Source organism: Raphanus sativus, chromosome 2 (assembly GCF_000801105.2).
Source record: "Raphanus sativus cultivar WK10039 chromosome 2, ASM80110v3, whole genome shotgun sequence".
In the NCBI taxonomy this organism is placed as follows: domain Eukaryota; kingdom Viridiplantae; phylum Streptophyta; class Magnoliopsida; order Brassicales; family Brassicaceae; genus Raphanus; species Raphanus sativus.
Window position 1 is genome coordinate 31659106 of NC_079512.1, and position 24575 is coordinate 31683680.

The 24575-nt window shown below is 31.8% G+C and overlaps 2 protein-coding genes across 4 annotated transcripts; both read left to right on the forward strand.

Annotated features, from left to right (window-relative positions):
* The first annotated feature begins 16614 nt into the window (after positions 1–16614).
* Positions 16615–21632, forward strand: LOC108839685 (uncharacterized). Of its 2 annotated transcripts, none has more exons than XM_018612455.2 (21): positions 16615–16895; positions 17215–17386; positions 17755–17834; positions 17986–18072; positions 18167–18217; positions 18325–18442; positions 18540–18596; positions 18688–18752; positions 18830–18913; positions 18997–19047; positions 19137–19199; positions 19290–19336; positions 19430–19499; positions 19604–19666; positions 19786–19875; positions 19961–20227; positions 20318–20403; positions 20489–20537; positions 20630–20710; positions 20795–20888; positions 20976–21632. In XM_018612455.2, exons 2-21 carry the CDS (start codon positions 17269–17271, stop codon positions 21152–21154), a joined length of 1800 nt encoding a protein of 599 aa, XP_018467957.1. In that variant the 5' UTR covers positions 16615–16895; positions 17215–17268; the 3' UTR covers positions 21155–21632. The 2 variants fall into 2 exon arrangements, with proteins under 2 accessions (XP_018467957.1, XP_018467959.1); XM_018612457.2 differs by having other exon boundaries at positions 16615–16783.
* Positions 21633–21940: 308 nt separating this feature from the next.
* LOC108839689 (uncharacterized) lies at positions 21941–24420 on the forward strand. Of its 2 annotated transcripts, none has more exons than XM_057003097.1 (11): positions 21941–22145; positions 22270–22360; positions 22553–22612; positions 22724–22825; positions 22923–22999; positions 23080–23203; positions 23279–23343; positions 23586–23655; positions 23756–23831; positions 23941–24034; positions 24139–24420. In XM_057003097.1, the coding sequence occupies exons 2-11, from the start codon at positions 22303–22305 to the stop codon at positions 24253–24255; spliced, it is 843 nt and encodes a 280-aa protein (XP_056859077.1). In that variant the 5' UTR covers positions 21941–22145; positions 22270–22302; the 3' UTR covers positions 24256–24420. The 2 variants fall into 2 exon arrangements, with proteins under 2 accessions (XP_056859077.1, XP_018467964.1); XM_018612462.2 differs by having other exon boundaries at positions 21944–22159.
* The last annotated feature ends 155 nt before the right edge of the window (positions 24421–24575 follow it).

Consider the following 24575-nt stretch of genomic DNA (forward strand, 5'->3'; position numbering starts at 1 on the left):
CCATCTATCGAGATGCCATATCCTCATTGCATGAGTATATTTTGCTTCAATTGTGCCCCTTACTGAATCAATGAGGTTGCGTATGTGTGTATCAACATAAGCAATTAGGAGAGTCCGCTCCAGTGGCGGACCCAGAGTTTGCTTTAACATGGGTCAAATTTTTAGATGGGCTATAGGTCTGGGAAAAAAAGTAAAAATATGGTGTCAAAGGATATTGAAGCCTGGTTTATGGGGGTCAAGTGAAGAAATCTAACCACCAGAGCTATCAAACCTTAATGTTTTACATACGAAACATTAAATATCTAGTATTTAAGGTGTGTCAGGTGACCCACCATTAAACAATGTGGGTCCATCTCTGGTCCGCTCATGAGACGGTTGACCATACCGTCTTCCATTTCTCTCTCGCCATCATGTAAACTGATGCTTGAAAGACCAGACGAACTAAGAACTGCTTTGTGCCTTCCAAACTAGAGTCTGTTAATCTATGTAGACTCAGGCTCCATTCATTTGAATAGTTACGTTGTAACAGGTTCCTTGTGATTCAAAAAATCTATCTCATTCCTTACTAAAACATGCATCTTAACAGTGAAACATCCGCCTCATAATTACATGTAAAACACGCAAGTCAAGTAGAGTGTAACATGAGGGAGATATGTTAAGATGAGGAAGTGCATGTGATGAGAGCATTGAGAAAGATGAAACTTGGAGAGAGCAAGGCACATGTGAAAAGGTATCTCAACTGCAAATACCTAACATTTTCACGTCTCAAGATTGGTGAATGGTCTCTCTATTTTAAATCACCCATGTGGGCTTTTATCATTTATTCATATTTTTCTGTTGTAACTTTTTGTCTTTTATATCATAGTAGAATGTTAAAACTTTTTTCTAAAAAATGAATCGTTCAATCGGAGCAAATTCCATTAGACAAAGTCGCATATTTTGAAAATTTATATTTATACAATATTTTTATAATATACATTAAACTGATCTGGAACTAAAATGAGTCATATACAATGTGGAACTAGAGTTGTAACTAAAACGATTAGTTTATCCAAAAAACACATCAACCATTTTATCAGATAACGTTTTCACAACCAATTAATACATTTTCTTACAACTTTTTCAGTTCATTTCCAAGTGAATTATTTTGTACATCTTCATGTGTGCTTTTACAACATTAATTTGACTAGAACAGAAGTAAATATAGTCGTCCCACGCTCCCATATAATGATTTATATGGCCTATATGTTGCTTGTTCCTTAAAAATTATGATGGATTAACCAATAATTTAAAGAATTTCGCAAGATATTTCTATATTTTTGTTAACTTTTGTCAGAAAATGTAAAAAGTATAGCTCCCGTGACTATGGGGAGAGAAAAGAAAATAAGAGATCTTTTTTGAGCAACAAGCAAAAGTGATCCAACAAGCAAAAGTGTATCGAAATAAGCAACACATGTGCTCTGCCATTATCATTGACCTTCTTCCCGAACACATGTGATTATTTATTTATAAGTTACTTTTTTCTTCTTCTGAATAACCCTATATTGTAAAGAGTTGCCTCGTCTTGAAACAATGTGTATAAAAGCTTATGTATTCTCCATCTGTGTTATGTACTTGTGAAAGCGCAAATTGTTTTAGAAAGTTTGTGCGAAAGAACTGTTTACGGAAGCTCTCCAGTGAATTGCTTGTCGGCATGTCCGCAGAGCAAGTTAGAAATGTTTTATTATTACTATGATTATTTCCGAGTATCTGAGTATGCTTAGTTATATGCTACGTCTACCTTCCATTTTTCGCTCTGGCTGATATTTATTTGATTTGATGAACACTATTGTTTAACTGAATTAGTATATAACTTGAAAGTGAGAAAATTAGCTTGCAATTTCGTAATATTATGAAACAATATAGATGTGTGTATTTATCCACAACTGCATTTACACGTGTATGTGACTAGCCTCGCAACGTAGCTCTCAAGACCCATGTGGATATGAGTCATACGACACAAAAAACAGCATATTAAATTCCAGATGATTGACCAAAAAAAAAATTCCAGATTAGTTTTGAGGCAAGAGAAAACATGATTATTTTGCTATTTAACATGTCTATGATGCAAATTTGTCGAAAACAAATCGTTTTCCTGACCTCCAAAAACTTGATTTATGACCTAAACAACCCCTCCCCCACATACAGACAAGACTAATTGAAATCCGTTAACTAAATATTGATTACATATTATTTGCAATCTACCCCCGTCTGATTTATTAGCCTAGCCCAGTTTTTAATTAATTCAATTTCTGTAATGTACTCAGAAATACTAATTTTTATTCTAAAATTACAATCATTTAACATTGACCTAAAATAAATGAAAGAAGTACAAAATACAAATGGTTTTCAAAGAAATGTTCATTTAAATTTTGAATTAATTTTGAAAAATAAAAATAACTTATTTAACGAGTGAGTCCATTTGTTTGTTTGTTTTAACTTAAAACTTAAGCATTTATTTCTGACACATTTTTTAATTATTACAAGCTGTTGATGATATTAGAAACATAACACATAATAGTTTAAAGATGTTGTCATGTGAATCATATAGTTTATATAGTTCTTGATACATTATTTTGTCTAAATATATAATCACTTGGCAGTGTAACATTTGTGTTAGGGCTGGGCGTTCGGATACCCATTCGGGTTTCGGTTCAGTCCATTCGGGTTTCGGATTTTTGGGGTCAAAGATTTTAGCTCCATTCGGATATTTCTAAATTTCGATTCAGGTTCGGTTCGGGTTCGGATAACCCATTTAAAATATTTTTAAATTTTTAAAATTCACTATATACTTTAAATTTTCAAAATCTATAAGAAAGATAATATATTACATATAAATTTTCATAACATATATGCCAAAATACCTTAATTTAACATATAAACTGGTTTTTTTGAATATTTGGATAAAGAATCAATAGATATTTAACTATTTTGGCTTTTTCAGTATACTTTAGCTATTTTAAACATTTACTTTTGACTATTTGCATATATTTTCCGAGTATTTTGGAAAACTTAAAGGTATTTTATATATTTTTAATATACATATATAAAATAATGTATATATTTAAGTATATAAATTTATTTTGAATACATTCGGGTACCCAAAATATTTCGGTTCGGATCGGTTTCGGTTTCGGTTCTTTAAATACCGAAATTTTGAACCCGTTCGGATATTTAATCAATTTCGGTTCGGATTCGGTGCTACTTTTTTGGATCAGGTTCGGTTCGGTTTTTCGGGTTCGGATTTTTTGCCCAGCCCTAATTTGTGTAATTGAGAATCATTTTTCTTTTGAGTTGATAGTTTTTTTTTAACCAGATGTTAGTGATCGGATGGTAACATGATATTCCAGTATTGTTAAGCAAGCTGAGTTCGAATCCGTTTACATTCAGATATCCCTAACATGTGGCTATCGGTGATTTAATATTCTTTCGTCGAGGAGCGGTTTACCGGTTTTTTTATAGTTTTTTTTAAATTTATAGTAGTAACAAAGACCAGGAAGAGAGTAGAGACTAGAGAGTGACATAAATAGATGGACAAAAAGTTAGACCGACCAGCAAGGGACCATGAAGAGCGTGGGAAGGTAAGTTAGTTGGTCGTTGTTGACGTTTCCTTTCGATGCATGACGAAGGTTCCTCTTTCGTAATCTTTTTTTTTTTTTTCCATCATAATTATATATTAAAGAAGCTCATGGCCCAAAGAAGACTGGCCGAAGCCCAAACCATACAGATGCAGGCAAAGCCCCAAAAACATATGGGCTTCCCTAAAACCGAAAGGCTCAAGGCCCACTACAGATAAGCCCACGCGGTTCCCAACACGGGACGCGGGAAACAATACAGACACGTGCCGACATCCTCACCCACGCGGGGGTACGTGTCACGCCAATACTGCATCGCCACCACCGCCGCGGACCAGCCACCGGAGAGCACGGCTATGACCATCACGCCGTCGCTATTCTCCGGATCTTCCACCAGATCTCACTTACTAGCTCTTTTCGGGTACTGAACCCCTTCAAGCATCAACCATCTCTTGTCTTCATTCCAAGGGGAGCTTCATCGGAGCACACCGAAGTCTCAACCCTCGCCGTCGAAGCCAAACGAGACATCCACCGCTTCTACAACCGGAAAGCGTCATCAACACCAAACGGGTCAAGATCTCATCCGTATTCAAAGCCCCAAATCGTCACCAAAACACCAAAATAAAATACTGGAGCATACCGAGCCTCCGCCTTTCACGATACCTAAAGCCGACCGTTCACCTGAGTAAGGAGCTACGGCGGATACAGAAGCCGAACGTCCACCATGAGAATAGTGCGACGCCGGAAGCTAGCCAAAACCTCAACGGAAACAAACAAACCCTAGACAAAGCAACTACTGATCAGAATCGAGGAGGAAATCAAGAAAAAGCCCGGCCGACGGTGGCATAAGAAGCCCACTCCGTTGGCCAAGCAAAAGAGCACGGCGGCGGCTAGGTTTAAAAGGGGAGAGAGCTTTCTGCACTTAAGTTCTCTTCAGACGATCAGCCGGACGCTTTCATGGTTCCTCTTTCGTAATCTTTGACCCTTACTTCTTTTTTTAATTTTTTTTTAACACTACTTCTTTTTTTAATTTAGTTTATTTTTTTTGAAAATAAAAAGATTAAATCCGGATCAATGATAACACAAGTCTAACTTCTGGGTGGAGGTACAACCCACAGATAGACCCTCTCCTGAGCATTCAAATGAATTGAAGGCAATAGTTCATATCCGTATGACCGGTGGGGTTTGAACCCGGATTCGCCTTATTAGGTTTTTTAAATCCCTCGAGCGCCAATAGACCACCACCACCAATTTTAATTTAGTTTATTTCACGTATCTTTTTTTTTCAAATGACGAATTCGAAGACTAGTGATGGACAAATTTAGATGTTATTGAAAAAAAAATAAGGACGAATATGGATATTAACTTCCTTTATTTTATACTACTACTTTCTTTCTCTTTAATCACTTTCGGTACGTAGTTCTTAAAATTATCATTATCCAGTTTTTTCCTTATTCTTATTGTATTTCTCTGGTCGGAAATTTAGGAGAGTTTTCTTTGCTTCCTGTGAGAAAAAGAAGTTTCCGTGTTCATATTTAGTTAGTTAAAGTTTTTTCTTGTTTTTGAATATAAGTTAGTTAAAGTTTATTTATTAAGGTTTTTTATTATATAACAATCAACATATTATTTAAAGAGAAATTATGTAAACTATCTACCACATTCTTAATATCAATTTTTATGTTTATTTTATCCATATTTTCATTTAGTTTTAAAGAGATAAATATACATTTATACACTTAAAGTCAACTAATTTAAATTTTAGGCTTGTTGACAAAAAAAATAAATTTAGGCTTAGATTTGAAGGATGAATTTAGGTGGATGGAGTTTAAAAATAAATAAATAAATTTTAATTTTAAAAAATAGTTTAAAAGAATTTTCAAATTTTAAAACAATTTTTTTAAAAAAGGTTTTGAAAATTTAAGAAATATATAAAAATTTAATTTAAAAACGTACAGTCTAAAACTATGTAAATTAATTTTTAAGTTTTTAATTTTTATAATTTATTTAAATAATTATTTATATTTATATATTTATCAAATATAGATAAGAATATATTTTACCTTTTTAATGAGATTTTATATCTTAGATATTTATAAAAATATATTTTTAGTGAATGTAAACATGAAAAATAGTGCAAAACATGAAGTAAAAGTATCAGGGCCGTCTAACAGCACGTGCAAATGGAATGATCCAATAGGGTCCGAATTGAAAAATTAAAAAAACATTAAAAATTTTGAGATAAATATATAAATTATGATATAAAACTTTAAATTTTTAGACATAATACTAAATTTGGAGCTGATAATTTCAAAAAAAAGATGTCAAATATATATATAAATAAAACTATAAACTTTTAAAACTACTATATTACATCGTTAAATATACGATTAATATTTTTTGAACAGGGTCCATAAATAGTTAGAGGACCCTGAAAATTATAATTCTTTCCTATCTAAAAGTGGTTTTGGAAAAATGGTGCCGACTCATTTTACTAGTATTTTTATTTTGAAACCATCCATTAGTTACTGGGTTCGTAAGCAATTAATTTAGAGAATCTTTCTAGTATATATTAATTCTGACTAATGTATTTCTCTGTTCAAGATTCCGTTGAAGCACTCTTTAGAACTGGTACTAAAACACACATATCTCGAATTTTACTTTTCATATCTAAATATTTTGTTTTGTTTATCACGGGTTATTGACAAACCAATACATATCACCAATACAAGCTAAGAACAGCCTCATTGAAAAAGTTCTCAATGCTAAAAAATATCTTATAAATAAATAAATAACGACAATACTTAAATGTATGGCCTTTTTCAAAAATATTAAATACGTCAAGAATTTTTTTTGGGTAAAATATTAAATTTTACTAGGTGATTTTCCCGTGCTCATGCACGGGTATAAATATTTATAAAGTAAATATACTATAATAATTAATTTCTATTTATTTTTATTTTTAATTTTATATTAATTTATAATTGTATGCATTGTTTATATTAATAATATTATATTACTTTAATTAGACATTCGATTTTATATATGTTACTTATAGGTTGTCAATTTTGTTATTTTTACCATCAATTTAGTTATCATTTGGATATATTGGTTTGCATTTATTTCTTTGAATTCAGTTATAATATTTTTATTATAAATATATTAAATTTCGATTAATTTTATTATTTGCATTTAGGTTGCTTGGTTTTTTGATTATGTTTTATATGCAAATATATTTTAGGATGATTATTTATAAATTAAGATATATTGTGCTTAGAATGAAATAAAAGATAAACTAAAGTGTCGGATTCCAAATTCGATAAATTAATATAACGATGATATTATGAAGTCTCATGCCTACATATATAAATTTTACAAAAAGAACTAAATTGTAACAGTTGGTTAATATTTTATTTTATTTGTTAATATATTTTGAATCATTCTATAATTTATATTTATAAAATTAATTATTACCATAAAACTATATATTCTTATTGTAGTTTAATATACGATATTACATATAAGTTGGATTAGTCGAGTTACTCATGTTGTGAATATATTAAGTTGCATGTATTATTTCAAATTCAAACTGAAATATAATTATTTTTACTATAGTTAAGTCATACCAAATTATTTTTATTTATCGTTTAGTGTGCATGTACTTTCATGTATTTATCAATGATCAATATGAAGTTACATACATAACTAACTGATATATTTTTGAAAATTCATGAACACATATCAATATCTACAGTAATTAAAATATTTTATAAATTCTAAATATTTTTATGCCTTTGATTTATTGAATGGTAAACTGAAACTTATTTTAAATAATCTTAAAAATCTGTATTCAAATTTGTTTTAGTATTTTGATTATGGTTATGTTAAGTTCCACAAACATAAAAACATAAAATTTAAAAAGCAAATTTAATAATTATTTAATATTAAGAAAACTATAATTTTAATAATCATAAAATATAATATATATACTTTGTTAAAGTATATCGTGTTATTTTAATTTAAAATATTTTGTAATTATTTGATCAAAAGATGTTTACTGTTAAAATCTATTTTCCTTTATCTAATATTTCTTAAAAATAAACAGTAAAACAATTGTGATTGTATTTTAGAAAAATATAATTTATAGATATTTTTCTGTAATTGAAATATATTATAGTCAAATAAATATATGAAAATAAATAGAAAATTTCAATAATACTAATTATAAACTATTTGTAGTCAGTTAAACATATATTTGTTTATGTTACTTAATTATTTTAAGTAATTATCTAAGAAAATAGATAGATATATAAAACTATTTTTATTATTTTGAAATTGTATTCTTTTAAAATTATGTTTTAAAATAAATAATATTTATTATACTAATATCAAGATTATCTATGTGAAACTTTCTTTTATGAAATCAAATTATATACAAATATATATTTTTCATCTATAAAAATATAGATATAAATAAAGTATATTATTACGACAAAAGTAAATGGAATATATATTACTATTTTGTGAACTTTCTTTTTTAATGAAATCATATTATATATGCATATATTTTCGTTTTAAATTTTCTTTTAAACTTTATAAATGTTTCCTTTTTATTATATATCTTATTTAGAAAATTAGAAAGGAAACTAAATAAAAAATCAATAAAAATATTTAACTGATATTATATAGGCATATATTTTCGTTTTTTAAATTTCTTTTAAACTTTATAAATGTTTCCTTTTTATTATATATGTTATTTGGAAAATATAAAAAAGAAACTAAATAAAAATCAACAAAAATATTTAACAATAATAATTTTAATTCATTAAGGGTATCCGTGTAATCAACCATCGTGAGAGTTAACGTAAGCGCGACACATAGAAAACTGACTTCTCAAACAATATTATAGAGATACCAATTTTTGAACTGTAACAGAAATATAGAGACAATACAAAGAAAATAGAAAAATAAAAACAAACCTACAACACATATAAACAAAGAAACCACAACAACCAATAACTCAGCTTTAGAAGCATCCGGAATATCTCACGGATAGATCTATTAGACAAAATATAGGGGATGATTGATAAGTGCTATGACTTTTATTTTTCGGCTTTAGAATATTAGCTGTATATTTATTTGCTGTAACTATTTATGTTGTAGTTTTGTAGAACACCATCTTTTTGCTCCTTTTCTATTTTTCATAAATATTTCTGCTGTAGCTTTTAAAAAAAAAAGGAAAATATGATTGATTGATATGCATGGCTCTAAACTAAATTTTGGTTTTCTATAGTATATACAGCCACAACAAATCACCCTTACTAATATTTTGTAAAATATTTAGGATTAAGACTCTTTGTAATAGAGATATTTTAAAATAACTAAGTTGATTGTTTGACTGATAAAAAATTATATCTTAATAGTAAAATTGCAAGATTCAAATCTTAGCAACCGTAAAAAATAAATTTAGAAACCATGCTTATTTCTGTCCTAAGAAATTTATGAACTTTGAAAAAAGTTTCCAAGTTCAGTATATCTAAGATCTTTTTATTATAAGTACTGGATAATTTTTCTATATTTGTTAAAAAGATATTTAAAAATATATAGTTAATTGAACAAGCTGTAGAACGAAAACTTTTATTTTTTTTGTCTATAACAAAGATGATTGGAGTGATACTTGAATTTATGTTTTTGACTATAAAATTTTGAACTGTAGAATCTTTTGATGTAATTTTTGTAACGTAATTTTGCAAAATATATTTTTTGCTTTGAAAATAAAACTATCTATAATCATTTTCTAAATTTCTATAAAAAAATTGAATGTAATTTTTTTTTAAATAAAGTAAAAAATCTTGATTAATTGATATAGAGGGTTCTACATTAAATCTGGAAGATCTACCGCTACCGGTAAAACCCAATCATCCCTAAAATCATTATTTTTTCGTATCAGGCACCCCTAAAAGACAATGTTTCTTTTGGTTAAAGGCATTGTTTATCTATTTTTCTTGTTGAGAATTTAATATTTGGTTAATATATATATGTACCGACGTATTTATATAAAAAATGGGGTTTATCCGAAAAAAATTACTCATAGAAAAGTCAAAGTTTGTAACGATGTATCTTTCACTACTATGCCAAAAGTAAATAAAATACTCATTTGGACTTTTGTGCTGATTAAAATAAGAAAATACATATCTAAAGGAATCCGTTAATTTAAATGGATTTTGGCTATTTTAGATATTCTTTACCGCCATATACTGTGAAAAAAGTTATCCATGGTCCCTGGTAGGGACGTAGGGGCCAGGGACGTAGGGGCTTATTGATTTCGATGTGGGGACGAAAATCTCATGTTGTCCAAGTTGGGTGAATCTCATTCAATAACGTGGATTCTAGTTAATACTACTGTTACAATATACTATATCTGCTGTCTAGCTAGACTAGCTTTGTAGTTGTTTACATTTTTTTTTCGTTGAGAACTCGGTTGTTTACGTATTTAAGCGTCGCTGTTTCCAAAATTAAGTAATCTTTTATCAAAGCAGCAACAAGTCTATTGCTTGTGTTTTCTTTTTGTGAAAGTCTATTGCATGAAAAAAAAAAAAAAAGAAAGTCTATTGCATGTTCTTTTTTTTTGAGACTTGCTTGTGTTGTTCTTGATCAGAAAAACAATCAAGTAAATTTTTAGGACTGTTCTTTAACACCGCTTACTTTGTATGTCGGTCCAGTTTGATAATCTTAGTTCTTACGTCTTTATTCTAACTGTTCCTATCAAAGAATCAGCTGTAATTCAAGAGCCAACAGTACATCTAACCTTATATATAACCAATCTTGTTGTCTGCCAAGAGTGTGATATATATGTAAACAATATCTTTTTTTATATACTTATAAGTTGGTGGTGCTATTTTTTTTCTTCTAATACGTTGATATCAATATTCTACAGAAAATAATATTCTTTAATCGAGTATTAGCTTGTTAGAACACTTTTTTTTTTTTTGCCGTCTATTATTATTAAAAGGGTCTAAACCCAAAGTACACCACACCCATAAAGTGGGATTCAAACATACATCCCATATTAAAAAAACCGAAAAGGCTCAAACAATGGCCCAACTGCATTCTAACCCAACATCAACCCAAGATGAAACCCTAGTGGTCAGGACGCAACATGAGATCACGTGTGACAGAACACGCGGCAAGACAGAAGAATCGAGGGGACACGTGTTGAACCTCCACAAAACGAGGCCACGCGTCGCGCATCTATCCACGTCTGCACCGCCAGGATTCCCCACCGGAGATAGCTAAACGTCGCTTCACCGGGACACCGAAGAACGCCGGAAACGTGAAACCCGACTCCTTCTCCTTCACCATCTTCGCGTGGACTCTTTCGTCGGAGAGCGTCGTCGGGGACAAATCTCAAGATCTCGTCCAGAGCCACCGAAATCGCCATCATCTACCCCAACGCTTCCTTCCCCGTAGAGACTCATCGACCCATCGAGTTCTCGGCCGGAAGCGAAGCCACACCCACTACCTAAACAACACCGGAGCACCGAAAAAACTCCACCAACGCCGTCGTCGGAAGATGGAAATACCGTACAACGCATGCACCGATAGCCGAACATGCACCAAAAGATAGATGCCACGCCGGAGGCAAAAAAGCCGGCCGTCCACCGCAAGACACGGTACGACGCCGGAACCGGATAACAACCACCAAAATATACGGCGGAAGAAAAAAAGAAGAAAAAAAACAAGAAGAAACAGAAAAGCCGGACCGACGGTGACTGTGGAAGCCCACCCGTCGGCCGGAAATCACAATCACGGCGAAGATGGTTTTCTCTTTCTAGACAGATAAAAAGAAAGATATGTGAGTAAAAGAAAATTGCAGTACTGTTTTTCAGAGATACGAAAAGTTTACTCCCATGCTTGTTAGAACACTTACTCCAGACCAACGTTAAAAAAACACCTTAAATACCTTAAATCTAAAATGTGATCTGATTTTAAGCGAGTTAACTCCTGTATGGCGAAAATAAGCGGTGCACATGCACCCATGATATTTACAAAGTAGTATTCCCTCTACTTTATATTAAATTAATATGTCATTTTACCTTTTAAAATTTGTTTTACTATAAGTGTACTTTTACATTTTCAAAATTAATATTAAATATTTTACAAGTTTTACCCTTATTTTAAATTCACTAATTAAGAAAACAGAAATAAAATAATATATTAAATAGAAATAAAACAGAAAATTTAATCATCTTTTTAATTCGTATGCAAAAACTTTAAATAATATTTGTAATGAAATGAAAAGAATATATTACTTCACTAGTATATATATATATAACTTTAAATGATATTTGTAATGAAATGAAAGGAATATATTACTTCACTAGTTATATATATATATATATATATATATATATATATATATATATATTTATTTGATTTCTAAATTTATATCCATCCGCAAAGCCGAATAAAACATTGGTCTTAAACCTCCAAAAAAATTTGAAGAAAATTAAATAGATATATATATATATATTTTTAAAGGAATTTTTAGACTTTTTTTTAAACAATTTAATTAATTTTTTAAATAAATCTCCTAATATTCCATAAATTTCAAGGCTACTCCGTATTCATTATACTATTTGTGCACCCAGTAAATATTAGCTTTGTATCTGAATTTAAACTTTGCAAGATAGGTATTTTTGGTTATGGCCGCGGCCAAAGAATATTTTACAAGTACCACAATTTTAGAAAATTGCAAATTACAATGTAAACAGCGATTGACTATAAGTGAGAACCGAAAACAATCACCCTATTCGGTGGAGACGCTGCGATTAATGGCGGCAGTTGAAATTTAAAACATGCAACTGATAAGGAAAAGTTTCTTTGTTCTTTCTAATCTTCTGTTCTTTTTTTTTGTTTTTGCTAAAATTTGGTCCAATCTTTTGTTTTCTCTACAAAAATAAGAATAGTAAAAACTTCTCTTAATATTTTTTTCTTTGTGTTCCATTAAATTTTAGAAGATGCATAATTCTTTAGCAACCACTTCTCGAGTTGTCTATGTTATTTTGAGTTGATAATATTCGACTCCACATCAGTCTTCACACAACTCAGCTTCTTGTAATACATCTTATACTATTTCTTAACTGAAATATCTCAACTATGTCAAACCTCTATTTTTTCATGGCTGGTCGTGGTCATAACATCTATTCCAAACAAAACCAATGTTAAACTTTTTAGAGGAGCAAGCAGAATACGATTTATTTGTAGGAAACAAACTGAATAAGTATAAGGAGCGGAATATATAGAAAAATGCAAATGTTAATTTGCTGAAACATTTTATATGATTTTATTACTGTTTTTATATTGCTATAAGCATTATTTTATATAATATGCTAAATAATACATAAAATGAGAGACTAAAAATTTATTAAAAAATTACTTTTGTACTAATTATTTAGAAGAAGAAAAACAGTGGCAATCAGTTATTTGATTTCAAAATATAATTTGGTATGCATTTACTTTTGTAATCAAATTTCCTTGCTAAGCACAGCAAGATCAGATGCATGTGGACCTACATGATCATTTTTAGATCTTCTAAATACCATGACTGCCGCTGGTTGTTATTCTATACAATTTGATGCATAAAGGTCCGATTCGTTGTGTGAAATATTTTAGCATAGAATAGTAAAATAGTGATAAGCGATATTGAATGACGGATAATATATTCTAATATTTTAGTTAACTGTTGTTGTTGTTATAATATCTAACTTTATTATATTATAAGAAAATTGGTACAAGAAATTAATTAGTCACTTAGGTAAGATCATTACATTGAGAGCAAATCATGAAACTTATTATATTCAAGCTTTCTTAGACAAAATATCTGCTGCTTGATTCTTCTCCTTGTTGATATGATCAATAGAACAAACTGGTAGTTTCAAACAATACATTTTCCATCCCATCCCTTTGCCCAACAAACTGTAGCGCATGAGTCTCTATGCATAGGAGCATAGAGCATAGCTCCTAGTTTTCAAGTTAGTCGATCAATTATTTCAGGACGAGGGTATAATTAATACATAACATTTCTAAATTCTCCTTAGAGATATTTTTTTTTCTTTTAAAATTATTGTGAATGTGACATATTTTGTCACATCGTCCACATATGTTAAATTAAAGTACATAGAAAAAATATTTTTGCCGTAAAAAAATAGTACCCCGAGGATCCAAGGTGACTGTAAATTTGCAAGAGATTCGCGCTAATAGTATGAAGGTGTTTGAGTAATTTAATCATGATTGTAAGCTAAGGTCTAGACCACATACAAGTATACATCGGGCACTCGCACACTAGATCATATTTATAGAGGGAGGGTTTGTAATTGTATAAAGAAAAACAGATTAACATGTTTTTACCATATAAAATGAATAGTCAAACAATTTTTTTTTGTTTTAAGAATTATTTAGTCAGAAAAAACATATTACCTTATCTTTCTAGGGGTCAATTTCAATTTTAAAAATTCTTTGTACAGTGAAACCTCTATGAATTAATAATGTTGGGACTACATCAAAATTATAATTTTTTATTAATTTATAGAGATTATTAATCTATCGAGATACTAATTGAATCAAAAACTCAATTTGGAATTATGAAATTATATTAATTTATAGAGATATTAATTTATAGATTATTAATTTAAAGATGTTATACTGTATGTCTTTGAATCTGATTTTTATACACTGTTTAGCATATACCACACATAACTACTTGTAATAAATTATATTTATGTAGTTTTGTATAATTTTAGCATTTAAGTTTCAATATAATTTAATGAAATTTAATCTAAAAAATCAGGTCCGTCATTAACTTTCCATTACAAACCCCCTCAGCAAATTAAATGTATATAGGAAACTATCCAGTTGCCAAATATTCTAATAAAATATTTATTCAGTAATTAATAAAAACATACTTATAAAACTTACACTATCAAATGATTTCAAGTTGAATAGAAACTACGACTTGTGAATTTCATGATAAATGAGCTCAGAAGCTACTACAAGGCCAGTTGCTCCAAAAAAAAAAGCTACTACAAGGCCTTGTGCTATTTCAAAACAATGCAATAATGAAACTGTTTAGCACTGTTTTTTCTTTTTGGTGTAAGATCATTGTTTATTTAAAAAGCTATTACCATATCTATCTGGAAAATTCCTTAAACTACACAGATATTTAATCAATTATCAGTTATCTTTAGCATATACAAACTTTTGGCTACGACAAATATATATCCTTACATACTCTACTAGTGAACTGGTTGAACCGATGCATTAAAATATCGTTACTTAACTACTAGGAGTATATTATTTAATACGGAGCGCGATCGCATGCATTAGTTAATACCGTTGCTGAAATTGCGGTGCGCAGGGCTCTATATAAGTCCCGTATCCGTAGGACCCGGCACAAAAATCATATTATTTTCAAAATTATTATTATAATGTACATCTAAACATAGTTATGTAAAAATATTTAGTAAAAATATTGACTAAAAATAATTAATGAGTTTACGAGTATCCGTTTTTAGAATTGACTTGAAATGATGAACATTTTGTAAACTAATAAAATTATTATTTAGAAAACATTATGTAAGTAAAACTTTTTTTTTGATCAATATGTAAGTAAAACTATTTATCATACTTAGATGCAAATAAATTACAATTATCGTATTTTTTTACAAAATGAATTTAAGTTATCATTTTATTAGTATAAGTTATATATAAGTAATAATTTATTTGATTATATATATTGTATAACGTTAAAATATTTGACAAGAAAAGAAAATATCAATCTAATATAATATACAAAGCACAATGTATTTATTGATCTGCTATTTTATTTATATTATTTATCAAATTTTACGTTTTTGCATTGTAACACATTAGATTTTCACTGTAGTATACACAGCTATTATAGTAAGTCCATAATCATAAAATTAAAAGTCTAACTAGCATATTATAACTATCTTTTTAACATTTATAATTGAAAATATTCAGTTTAATTATTTATGCTAATATTTATTCACTTATTCCTTTGTTTTACTATTTTATGACTTTAGTTATGTTTGTAATGATATTTTCAAAATGATGAGATATTGCTACTTTCACAAGGACATTTTACAAATTATTAGTTGCATATAATACTAGATATAATATAACTGACATGGATCAATCACTTATTGCTAGCTAGTTTTAAACCTACGATTATTAGAACATTATGTATTAAATTTTAAAAAGAAAAACTGAAGATTGTGATTATAATATTAAATTTATTTAAATACTAACTTTCAAATTTTATGTAACTTATAATTTTATACAATTTTATCAGATATTGCTTGATCTACTCTTATATAATAATAATTAATTATTTTATGATGGTTGTGTTTGTTTTAAAAAGTAACTAGAATTTAATTCGTCTGTTCGTGCAAATGCTTTTTACTTTATAAATATATCTTTGATATTATAGTAAACATTATAAATAAATAATATACATTTTAATGAAATATATTGTGTAATTTTATAATCTTATTTTTAAATTTTTATTTGACACTATTAATATATAGTGATTTGTAAATTTGTTATTAATTATTATTATATCCTAATGTATTTTTTGAGCTCAGTAGAATAAAATTTAGTTAGACGTACAAAACTATCCATGACTCACTTGATTATCAAGAAAATTTGGGACGGGATTACAACAACAGCTCCAGGACAAAACAAAACTATAAATTACCACTATATTTCAAAACTAGACAAAATGGTTGTATCTTAACAAATCTCCACAAAAAAAAAGCGATTAGATATGAAAACTGTGCATTGCAGACAAATTAGCTAGGAAAAGGAAACAATGTCATAATCAAAATACCTCCAAATGTTAAAACTGTGTAAGAGAACCAGTCATTTTCGTTTGTGTAAAGATTAAAAAACAAATACATAAACCGAAAAAGGTCGAGAGAGAGAGAAATGCTCTAGGCTAAGAATTTAGTTGCTAATTTAATGTGAAACAGACAACTTCTCTTCAACCTTCATAGTGGAAGACCTCTTATAAAAAGGGCATTAACAATCTCTCATTCAATCCACAAATTGGATAAAAGTCTCTACTTTCAGCTCTCATTTTACAAAATTAGGTGAGTCTAATACCTCTCCTCTGCTTAGTTTTGTTCGTTCACTTCTAGTTTCACTACACTTTCAACTCATACCATACTAAAAATTTCAAAGAACTCAGATTCTTGTTTTTAGGTAACTCTGTTTCTTTCTTGCTCCTCTCTGTCATAAAAACCAAGACCTGCTTGTTTTATACAAACATACAATTTTCTCTCAACCTTCCTCTGCTTTTGCTAGTTACTTGGGAGTCAGGTTGTATTAGCATAACTAATCAGGATATAGAAACCAAATATGTCAGGATTCTTAACAATAATACATGTCTGAGTTGATTTCTATGACCGTTATTTAATGAGGAATAAAACCAAAAGCTGGATGCTGTCTCCTCTGTTTATATGCTCTGTTTTATCTGTTAGCTCTTTCTCTCTTACAGTCTTCTAATTTTCTCCTTTTTCAGGAAACTGACTCGAGAAAGCTCATCTTTTTAGACGAAGCGGTTAAAAGGAAGAAGATGAAGTATGTGGTGGTTTCAGGTGGAGTAGTGAGTGGACTCGGAAAAGGAGTCACAGCAAGTAGCATCGGTCTCATCCTCAAATCCTGTGGTTTCAGAGTCACCGCCATCAAAATCGGTCTCTCTTCCCTCCTTACTACAAAAACCTTGTCGATTCCTTTCCTTCATGTGTAATAACGAACATGTCATGTCCCCTGTTTTTTCTGTTCTCTCTCACGCAAAGTTCGTTTCTTTTACTTTTCACTTTTGATTTTTTCTCCCAACGAAAGGAAAAGTTTTCAGATTTGATTTTCTTTGGCCCCAGTAGTGTACAACCAAACTTTGAAAAGGAGTTTTCTTTTTTTTTCTCTCACGCGTGTAAAAAAGTGTGAAAACAAAAAAAAAGATTTAATCTTTTTCTATTTTCACTGTGTTGAAATGAAATTTTCGTGGCTTTTGTCTGAAAAGTTTTAACAACTTCATGATTATTTTTTTTCTTGCTTACAGATCCTTACTTAAACATTGATGCTGGGACCATGTCACCTATTGAGCATGGTGAAGTTTACGTCTTGGACGATGGTGGCGAGGTAGAGACCACAACATTTTGATGAGTTCTTCCTTTTACCATTTGCTCTGCTTTCTTTTAATGGAAATGTCATTCAATTAGTTAGGTCATCAAAACATTAAAATAATAATTGATTTTTCTCCTTTTTTGTTGTTGTTTTTTTTTAATGAAAGGTTGATCTTGATCTTGGGAACTATGAGAGGTTCATGGACATTAAGCTGACCCGTGAAAACAACATAACCACCGGGAAGGTTTATAAGGTTTGTGTCTTTGTGGATATTTTCATGAACAAAAAAAATTTTAAAATGTTAGATTCTGAGTTTTGAAGTTTGATGTTGACGTTTTGTGAAACAGCATGTGCTTGAGAAAGAGAGGAAAGGAGATTATCTTGGGAAGACTGTTCAGGTATGTAGAGAAGAACAAGCTTAATATACACCTACACCATGTGTTTGATAAAAAGGAAAACTCCTCTGAGAAGATTTTTAATCTCTTTTTTTGGTTGGGTTTTGCAGGTTGTTCCTCATATCACTGATGCAATTCAAGAATGGATCGAGCGTGCAGCTAAGATTCCAGTTGATGGACAGTCAGGTCCAGCTGATGTTTGTGTCATTGAACTTGGTGGAACAATAGGTAACTTTGATTTTGTTCACTTCATTAAGACTTAAAACTCTTGTAAGGGTTTCTGCTCATTTAGTTTTAAAAACATGGACCTCTTTGAATTCCGCAGGAGATATAGAGTCCATGCCTTTTATTGAAGCTCTTGGGCAGTTCTCGTATCGTGTTGGTAAGAGTTGGTTTGTGTGTATGTCGTTCATTGAGGTATATATACCACTGAAAGCTTACTTAAAGATGTGTGTGTTTAACCTTTTTTTCAGGCTCTGAAAACTTTTGCTTGATCCATGTCAGTCTTGTGCCTGTACTGAATGTTGTTGGTGAACAGGCAAGTCTCTTGGGCCTTTTTATTTTGGAGTTATCATCCTAACGATGTCTAACATAGTGTGGTCTAATTGCTTACAGAAGACTAAACCAACGCAACATAGCGTTAAAGACTTGAGAGGCCTTGGCTTGAGTCCTAATATTTTGGCTTGCAGAAGCACAAAGGTTTCATACTTATAAAATTCTTATATTTTGGTCACACGTTTGTTCTTTAATCTTGGCTCTAAGTTCTTACATTGATTATGCAGCCACTTGAAGATAACGTGAAGGCCAAACTTTCTCAGTTTTGCCAAGTTCAGGTATGTAATATTGCAAGACAAAACTTAAAAAATCTTTTTATTTGCTGGTAAAAAACATTGTTATAAACAAGACATCATTTAATTTGCAGATGGAAAACATTGTCACTCTCTATGATTGCCCCAACATTTGGCACATTCCATTGCTTCTCAAAGTGAGTTAGCTTTCTCACTCCCACCATACTGGTGGTAAACAGGTTGTTTCTCAGCACTGACATCTTTATATTTTAACTTGTCTGGAGCAGGAACAAAAGGCACACGAGGCGATTTTGCGTGTCTTGAACCTTACAGGGTGTGTGTCTCGCTTACTCATATTCTTGAGAATAGGTTGGGTTCATTTCAATTTAAATTGCTGATTCTTGTGTGGAATATATCATTGTAACAGAATTGCCAAGGAGCCTGCATTAGAGGAATGGTCTCTGATGGCTAAAATGAGCGACAAGTTGCACGTTCCGGTGTGTTCCTGGTTCTTACCATGACAGTTCAGACTTAGTTGATTTCACTGGTCTATCTATCATCTAGAGACTGACTTCATTTATGTTTTGAATTTTTTTTTCAGGTAAGAATTGCTGTGGTTGGAAAGTACACTGAGCTCTTGGATTCGTATCTTTCCATCCACAAGGTAACACTCTTTCAAGGATACATCAATCTCAACAACTATAAACATACAAAGCCTTTCTATAACCAAACTCTCTCAGAAGCTAAGCTCCTATAATATCTCGTTTGTGTGTAATGGAGCAGGCTCTCTTGCACGCTTCTGTGGCTAGGCGCAAGAAACTTGTCATAGATTGGATTTCAGCTAGTGATCTTGAACAAGGAGCCAGGAAAGAGGTATAGCTTACACTTTACACTAAGATTTACTACTCATACAAAACATGTTAAAGACACTGAACCCAAAACGATTCCTCTCTAGCAGAATCCAGATGCGTATAAGGCAGCGTGGAAGTTACTCAGGGGAGCTGATGGTATTCTTGTGCCTGGAGGATTCGGCAACAGAGGTGTACAAGGAAAGATTCTTGCAGCGAAACACGCCAGAGAGAACAAAGTTCCATACCTTGGTATCTGTCTAGGTATGCAACTCGCTGTGGTCGAGTATGCAAGAAACGTACTTGGTTTGCCAGATGCAAACAGCGCTGAACTCGATCCCAACACCAAGAACCCTTGTGTCATCTTCATGCCAGAGGTTTGTTCCCTTCTTCAGTCTTCTCTGTTTCAGTTTCAAGAACTCAATTCTACTTAGCTCAGGATCTCATGTGATTCACGTTTGAAGCAGGGTTCGACAACTCATATGGGAGGCACCATGAGGTTAGGCTCAAGAAGAACTTACTTCCAAAGCAAGGACTCCAAAGCAGCAAAACTGTAAGCACATACATGATTCTTCTCCCATTCTTACAAGTCTTACCTTGATACTTAAACTGATATCTTGTACTTGGGAATGTTTCAGGTATGGGAACAGAAGTTTTGTAGATGAGAGACACCGACACAGATATGAGGTGAAACACTTAAAAGCATCTTTAAGATTTATAGTAAACACTTATCTCTTCTTACAGTTTTAAGCTAAAGCCACAAATGTTGTCTTTTACAGGTGAATCCAGCCATGGTTCCACGTCTCGAGAGCTCTGGATTCACATTCCCAGGAAAAGACGAGACGGGTCTGCGAATGGAGGTAACAATCAATAGATAAACCCCCTTACACCACATGGAACTTTTCATCTTCTTGGTTATAACTCTTTAGGTATGGTAAATACAGATTGTTGAGCTACCTAACCATCCGTTTTACGTTGGAGCTCAGTTCCATCCCGAGTACAAATCAAGACCAGGCAAACCATCTCCTCTGTTCCTAGGTAAAACCGGAAACAAACACACACAATCTAAAAATCCCCTTTCTGGTTACATACTTACAGAATCAAACCTTATTCAAATTTTTGCAGGACTCATTGGAGCAGCTAGTGGAGAGCTAGACAATGTACTCCAGCAAATCTGCCAAGAAGGCGGCGTCGTCTCACCACGCCCTCAGTCAAATGGAAAACTCGAGAGAGTTTATTGGAAAGGCACACCGAAAAAGCCAGTCAGTGTTGTATACAGTGTATGTGATCGTGTCTACTCATGAAGATGACTCTGCGCCAGACGACGACGACTTCTCTCTACAATAAAAAAGAAAAATATGTTTTATCCGGATTTTTAACGTGGATTGCTTCGCTTATGGGAGGGAGGAAGGGAGAAGGCTGTACAGTTTTGAGGATTGGACTTTTTTTATATGAGATGTGTTTCTTAAAAGATTATGAAGAACAGTAAACATAAGCAGCATTAGAATATATATACCTTTGTCTTTTGTAATCGGTTATATATTTAGAGAGAGAGAGAGAGAGAGAGAGAGAGAGAGAGAGAGAGAGTCATGTGATATAACTCTCTCTCTCTCTGCTTCTGCTGTGTTTCTTGGATTCTTTATGTATTATTAGCCTATCTTTGTGTTTGTTTTCTTGTTTTGGGTTCTTATGCTTTAAACATTTCCAGAGAAGTTTTTGATTTCTCTGTATGTTAATGTAGCTTCTATGTTATTTGAATGGTTATGTTATATTTCCTAGCTATCTTCTTTTTTTCCGGTTACATACACTCCATTGAAGAAGCTTGCCTCACCTCTCTTGGTCTATTTAACTTCAGTTTTATTAGAAATCTATGTTCTGGCTAATAACTAGTAGTTATCTATTCTTTGCTCGCTATATATATATAGTCAAAGATTGTATGAGAGAGTCCATTGAAGCTTCTTAAATGACTTGTACTGACTGCTACCCAAACTAAATATATAAACATATCTGGCTTATACCTACTGTTAAAACTAGGGGGCTGTTTGAAAATAGTTTTCTTTTTATTTGTCTATGGGCCTAGCCTTTTTTTTGAAAATAGCCCAGACCCATATTTAAATGCGCGCGCTACCTCCTCTTTCTATGGCGCGAATCTGGTGAACTTGATCTCTGACTTGTCGTTTCTCTTTGTCTGATCCGAGTTTCATCTTTTTGTACACCAACTGTTCGATGAAATGTCTTTCAGAAACTTCGTCCTGATTCATTTACCTCACTAGTTGCTCACCTTCTTCATCACTGGTGTACCATCTAAAGTATTGTTAATTGGCTTTCGAAATCTTCAATCTTTTCTCGCCCTATATATCTCGTTTACTGATGTACACTTCTTGAACCCTTAAACTGTGACTTCTTTTATTGGTGTCAGAGTCGTAGACTTCCAGTTTACTTAAGCTTGAAGATGAGTTCTACTGTTTGGTGGGAAGGAGTTGAGAAGACACGAGTTCTCATTGCCCCAGGTTTGCTTTCTTCTACCTCCTATTTTTTTTTTTTTTGTTTTATTTGTTAACACAAATGACTTCAGTTATGCATTGGTGTAGGAATGTCCTAAGCATTTTACTTTTTACCCTCAAAGATTAATTAAAGACTATTGTTCATCATAATAAAAAAAGTATGTTGCTGAGTATTTTTTTTTTGTTTCATATGTGAAGATTCAGGATGTGGTGGAGGCAAACCTGGAGAACTATTAACACTTCGCCATCCAAAATCAGGCAATGTGATATTGATTATTGACTAGATTGCTACATAGTGTTGCAGGGAAAAAAAAAAGATTTAGCTAGTAACATGTTGTTTGGTTTTGATATCTTTTCTTATATGGGCAGAAAATGGAACCTGCTACCTTTTTAATAATGGCATGCTTCAAGAGATTCAATGGTTTAAGCAATCATATGGTTCTTGGTTCCTGGGAGATTACATTTCTCAAGGTAAACTCCACTGTTGATTATTAAGTGTAGATGAATGCTTACCTCCTAGTCAGAGAATGCAAGGGTAGGGATGTTCATGAATGTTTTCTTGTTACAGATGGAAGCTTATATATGGCCACACCGGTTGATCCTGTTTTCATCTTGTTACCTGTTTTCGACCAAGCAAGAATGAAGGTCACTCACTCTATGCTCCTTGGCTCTTCTCTCAAGTTCACTATTATTTTTCCTGTCTGAATTTAATTGTCCATCTGTAGAAAGGTGATGATCCTGGGAAGTTCAGGCAACTGGATGAGATTTTATTTGTGGAAGGATATCCTGACTATCAACATCTGTTGTCACTTGCAGAGAAGTGTATGGAGATCGTTTGTCAAACTCAAGGTAAATTTCACACACTCCTTTTGGTGATCTCTAGTTGCTTCGGTATCCTTATTCCTGTTTGATCTCTTCTTGCAGAGGTTGGATCTATGAAGTTCTATCGCCTTGATAACTCGAAAGTTTTAGCTTGGTTAACTTGTAAGGTATGCTCTTGTTGTCAGAACATGATTTAATTTACTGCAGCCTTTTCTACGATCCAGTTTCTTGATACCTTCTCCATTTTGAAAGTGATACAGTAGAGGCATGTGTAATGCTCATATTCTCTTGGACATTGCGCTTCTAGAGAGACTCTGAGTTCAATGAACTTGTTTGTTTCACATTCCGTAAATTTTTGTCCTTCTGTTTTATTCATATGCTTAAGGTGCCTGCATTTTAATGAACGCAGGTGCGCTGTTTAAAGAAGACTCTACCGGCATTGGACAAGAACTATGCAGCTCAAGATGAGAAACAAACATGTAAGTTGTAAAACAGTTAACCATTTCTTTTCTTGTCGTTGACCCTTCAAGAGGTGATGTTATATGGCCATTTCACTGATATCGCCTTTGAAATGTGCAGTGGTGGATGCAGTTTCAATTGTGGGAGAGTACCTGAAGACAGAGCCTTGGTTGAAGCTTCTGTATGATCATCTCGGGTACTCTTTTTTCTTTATCAACAAAAAAACTGAGATCCTTCACTCACTTAGCATAAGAGAATCATAAGTTCTTACAAAGATGTTGATTATGTTCATGCGTATCTTGCAGACTCGAGTTTGTTGACCCAGTAACGAAAGAAACCAATACGGAGACCTTTCCAAATGCAATTGAGAATAAGATGGACTACTCAAATTCATCACAGGTGTGTGTATGTTTCATTGCAAAACCTGCATACAGTTAGTTTCATATCGTTGGTGTATTTGTTGACTTGAAAGAAATATGTCCTTTTGGTCTAAAATTTATTAGGAGAAAGCAAACAAGAAGACAGGCAAGCCTGGGAAACAGACAAAGCAAGCAAAGGTAGAGACTGGATCAAAGAACATAAGGGATATGTTTTCAAGGGCTTGTAAGAAAAAGTGCTGAAATACTATCCAACTGCTTATGATTGTTATTTTCAGCTATCTTAAACAAAGACCGAGTCACATTTTATTTGGATTCTAAACTTCTAATTAGTGTTTTAATTAGCTGAAATATGTATTGCTCGTTGATACAAAAATCTGCTTATCAATGTAAGATTTCACGACAAAATGAAGCAGAGAGATGTGAATAAACCATTGTAAACTCAAAGATCATAACAAGTACTTTCGTTTGCTTTCCGTTGTAACTTGTAAGTCGCAACATATTGGGATTACCTAAGGAGTTATTAATGGGCCTATGGGCCCTGGCCCATCACGTGACTGTCC

Excerpts from the sequence above, each read along its gene's own strand:
- LOC108839685 (XM_018612455.2), top strand. The coding sequence starts at position 17,269 with ATGAAGTATGTGGTGGTTTCAGGTGGAGTAGTGAGTGGACTCGGAAAA. Across the intron at positions 17,835-17,985 it reads TCTTGGACGATGGTGGCGAG|GTTGATCTTGATCTTGGGAA; the intron begins GTAGAGACCACA and ends TTTTAATGAAAG. Across the intron at positions 20,711-20,794 it reads AGACGGGTCTGCGAATGGAG|ATTGTTGAGCTACCTAACCA; the intron begins GTAACAATCAAT and ends TGGTAAATACAG.
- LOC108839689 (XM_057003097.1), top strand. The coding sequence starts at position 22,303 with ATGAGTTCTACTGTTTGGTGGGAAGGAGTTGAGAAGACACGAGTTCTC. Across the intron at positions 22,361-22,552 it reads ACGAGTTCTCATTGCCCCAG|ATTCAGGATGTGGTGGAGGC; the intron begins GTTTGCTTTCTT and ends TCATATGTGAAG. Across the intron at positions 23,344-23,585 it reads TAGCTTGGTTAACTTGTAAG|GTGCGCTGTTTAAAGAAGAC; the intron begins GTATGCTCTTGT and ends TAATGAACGCAG.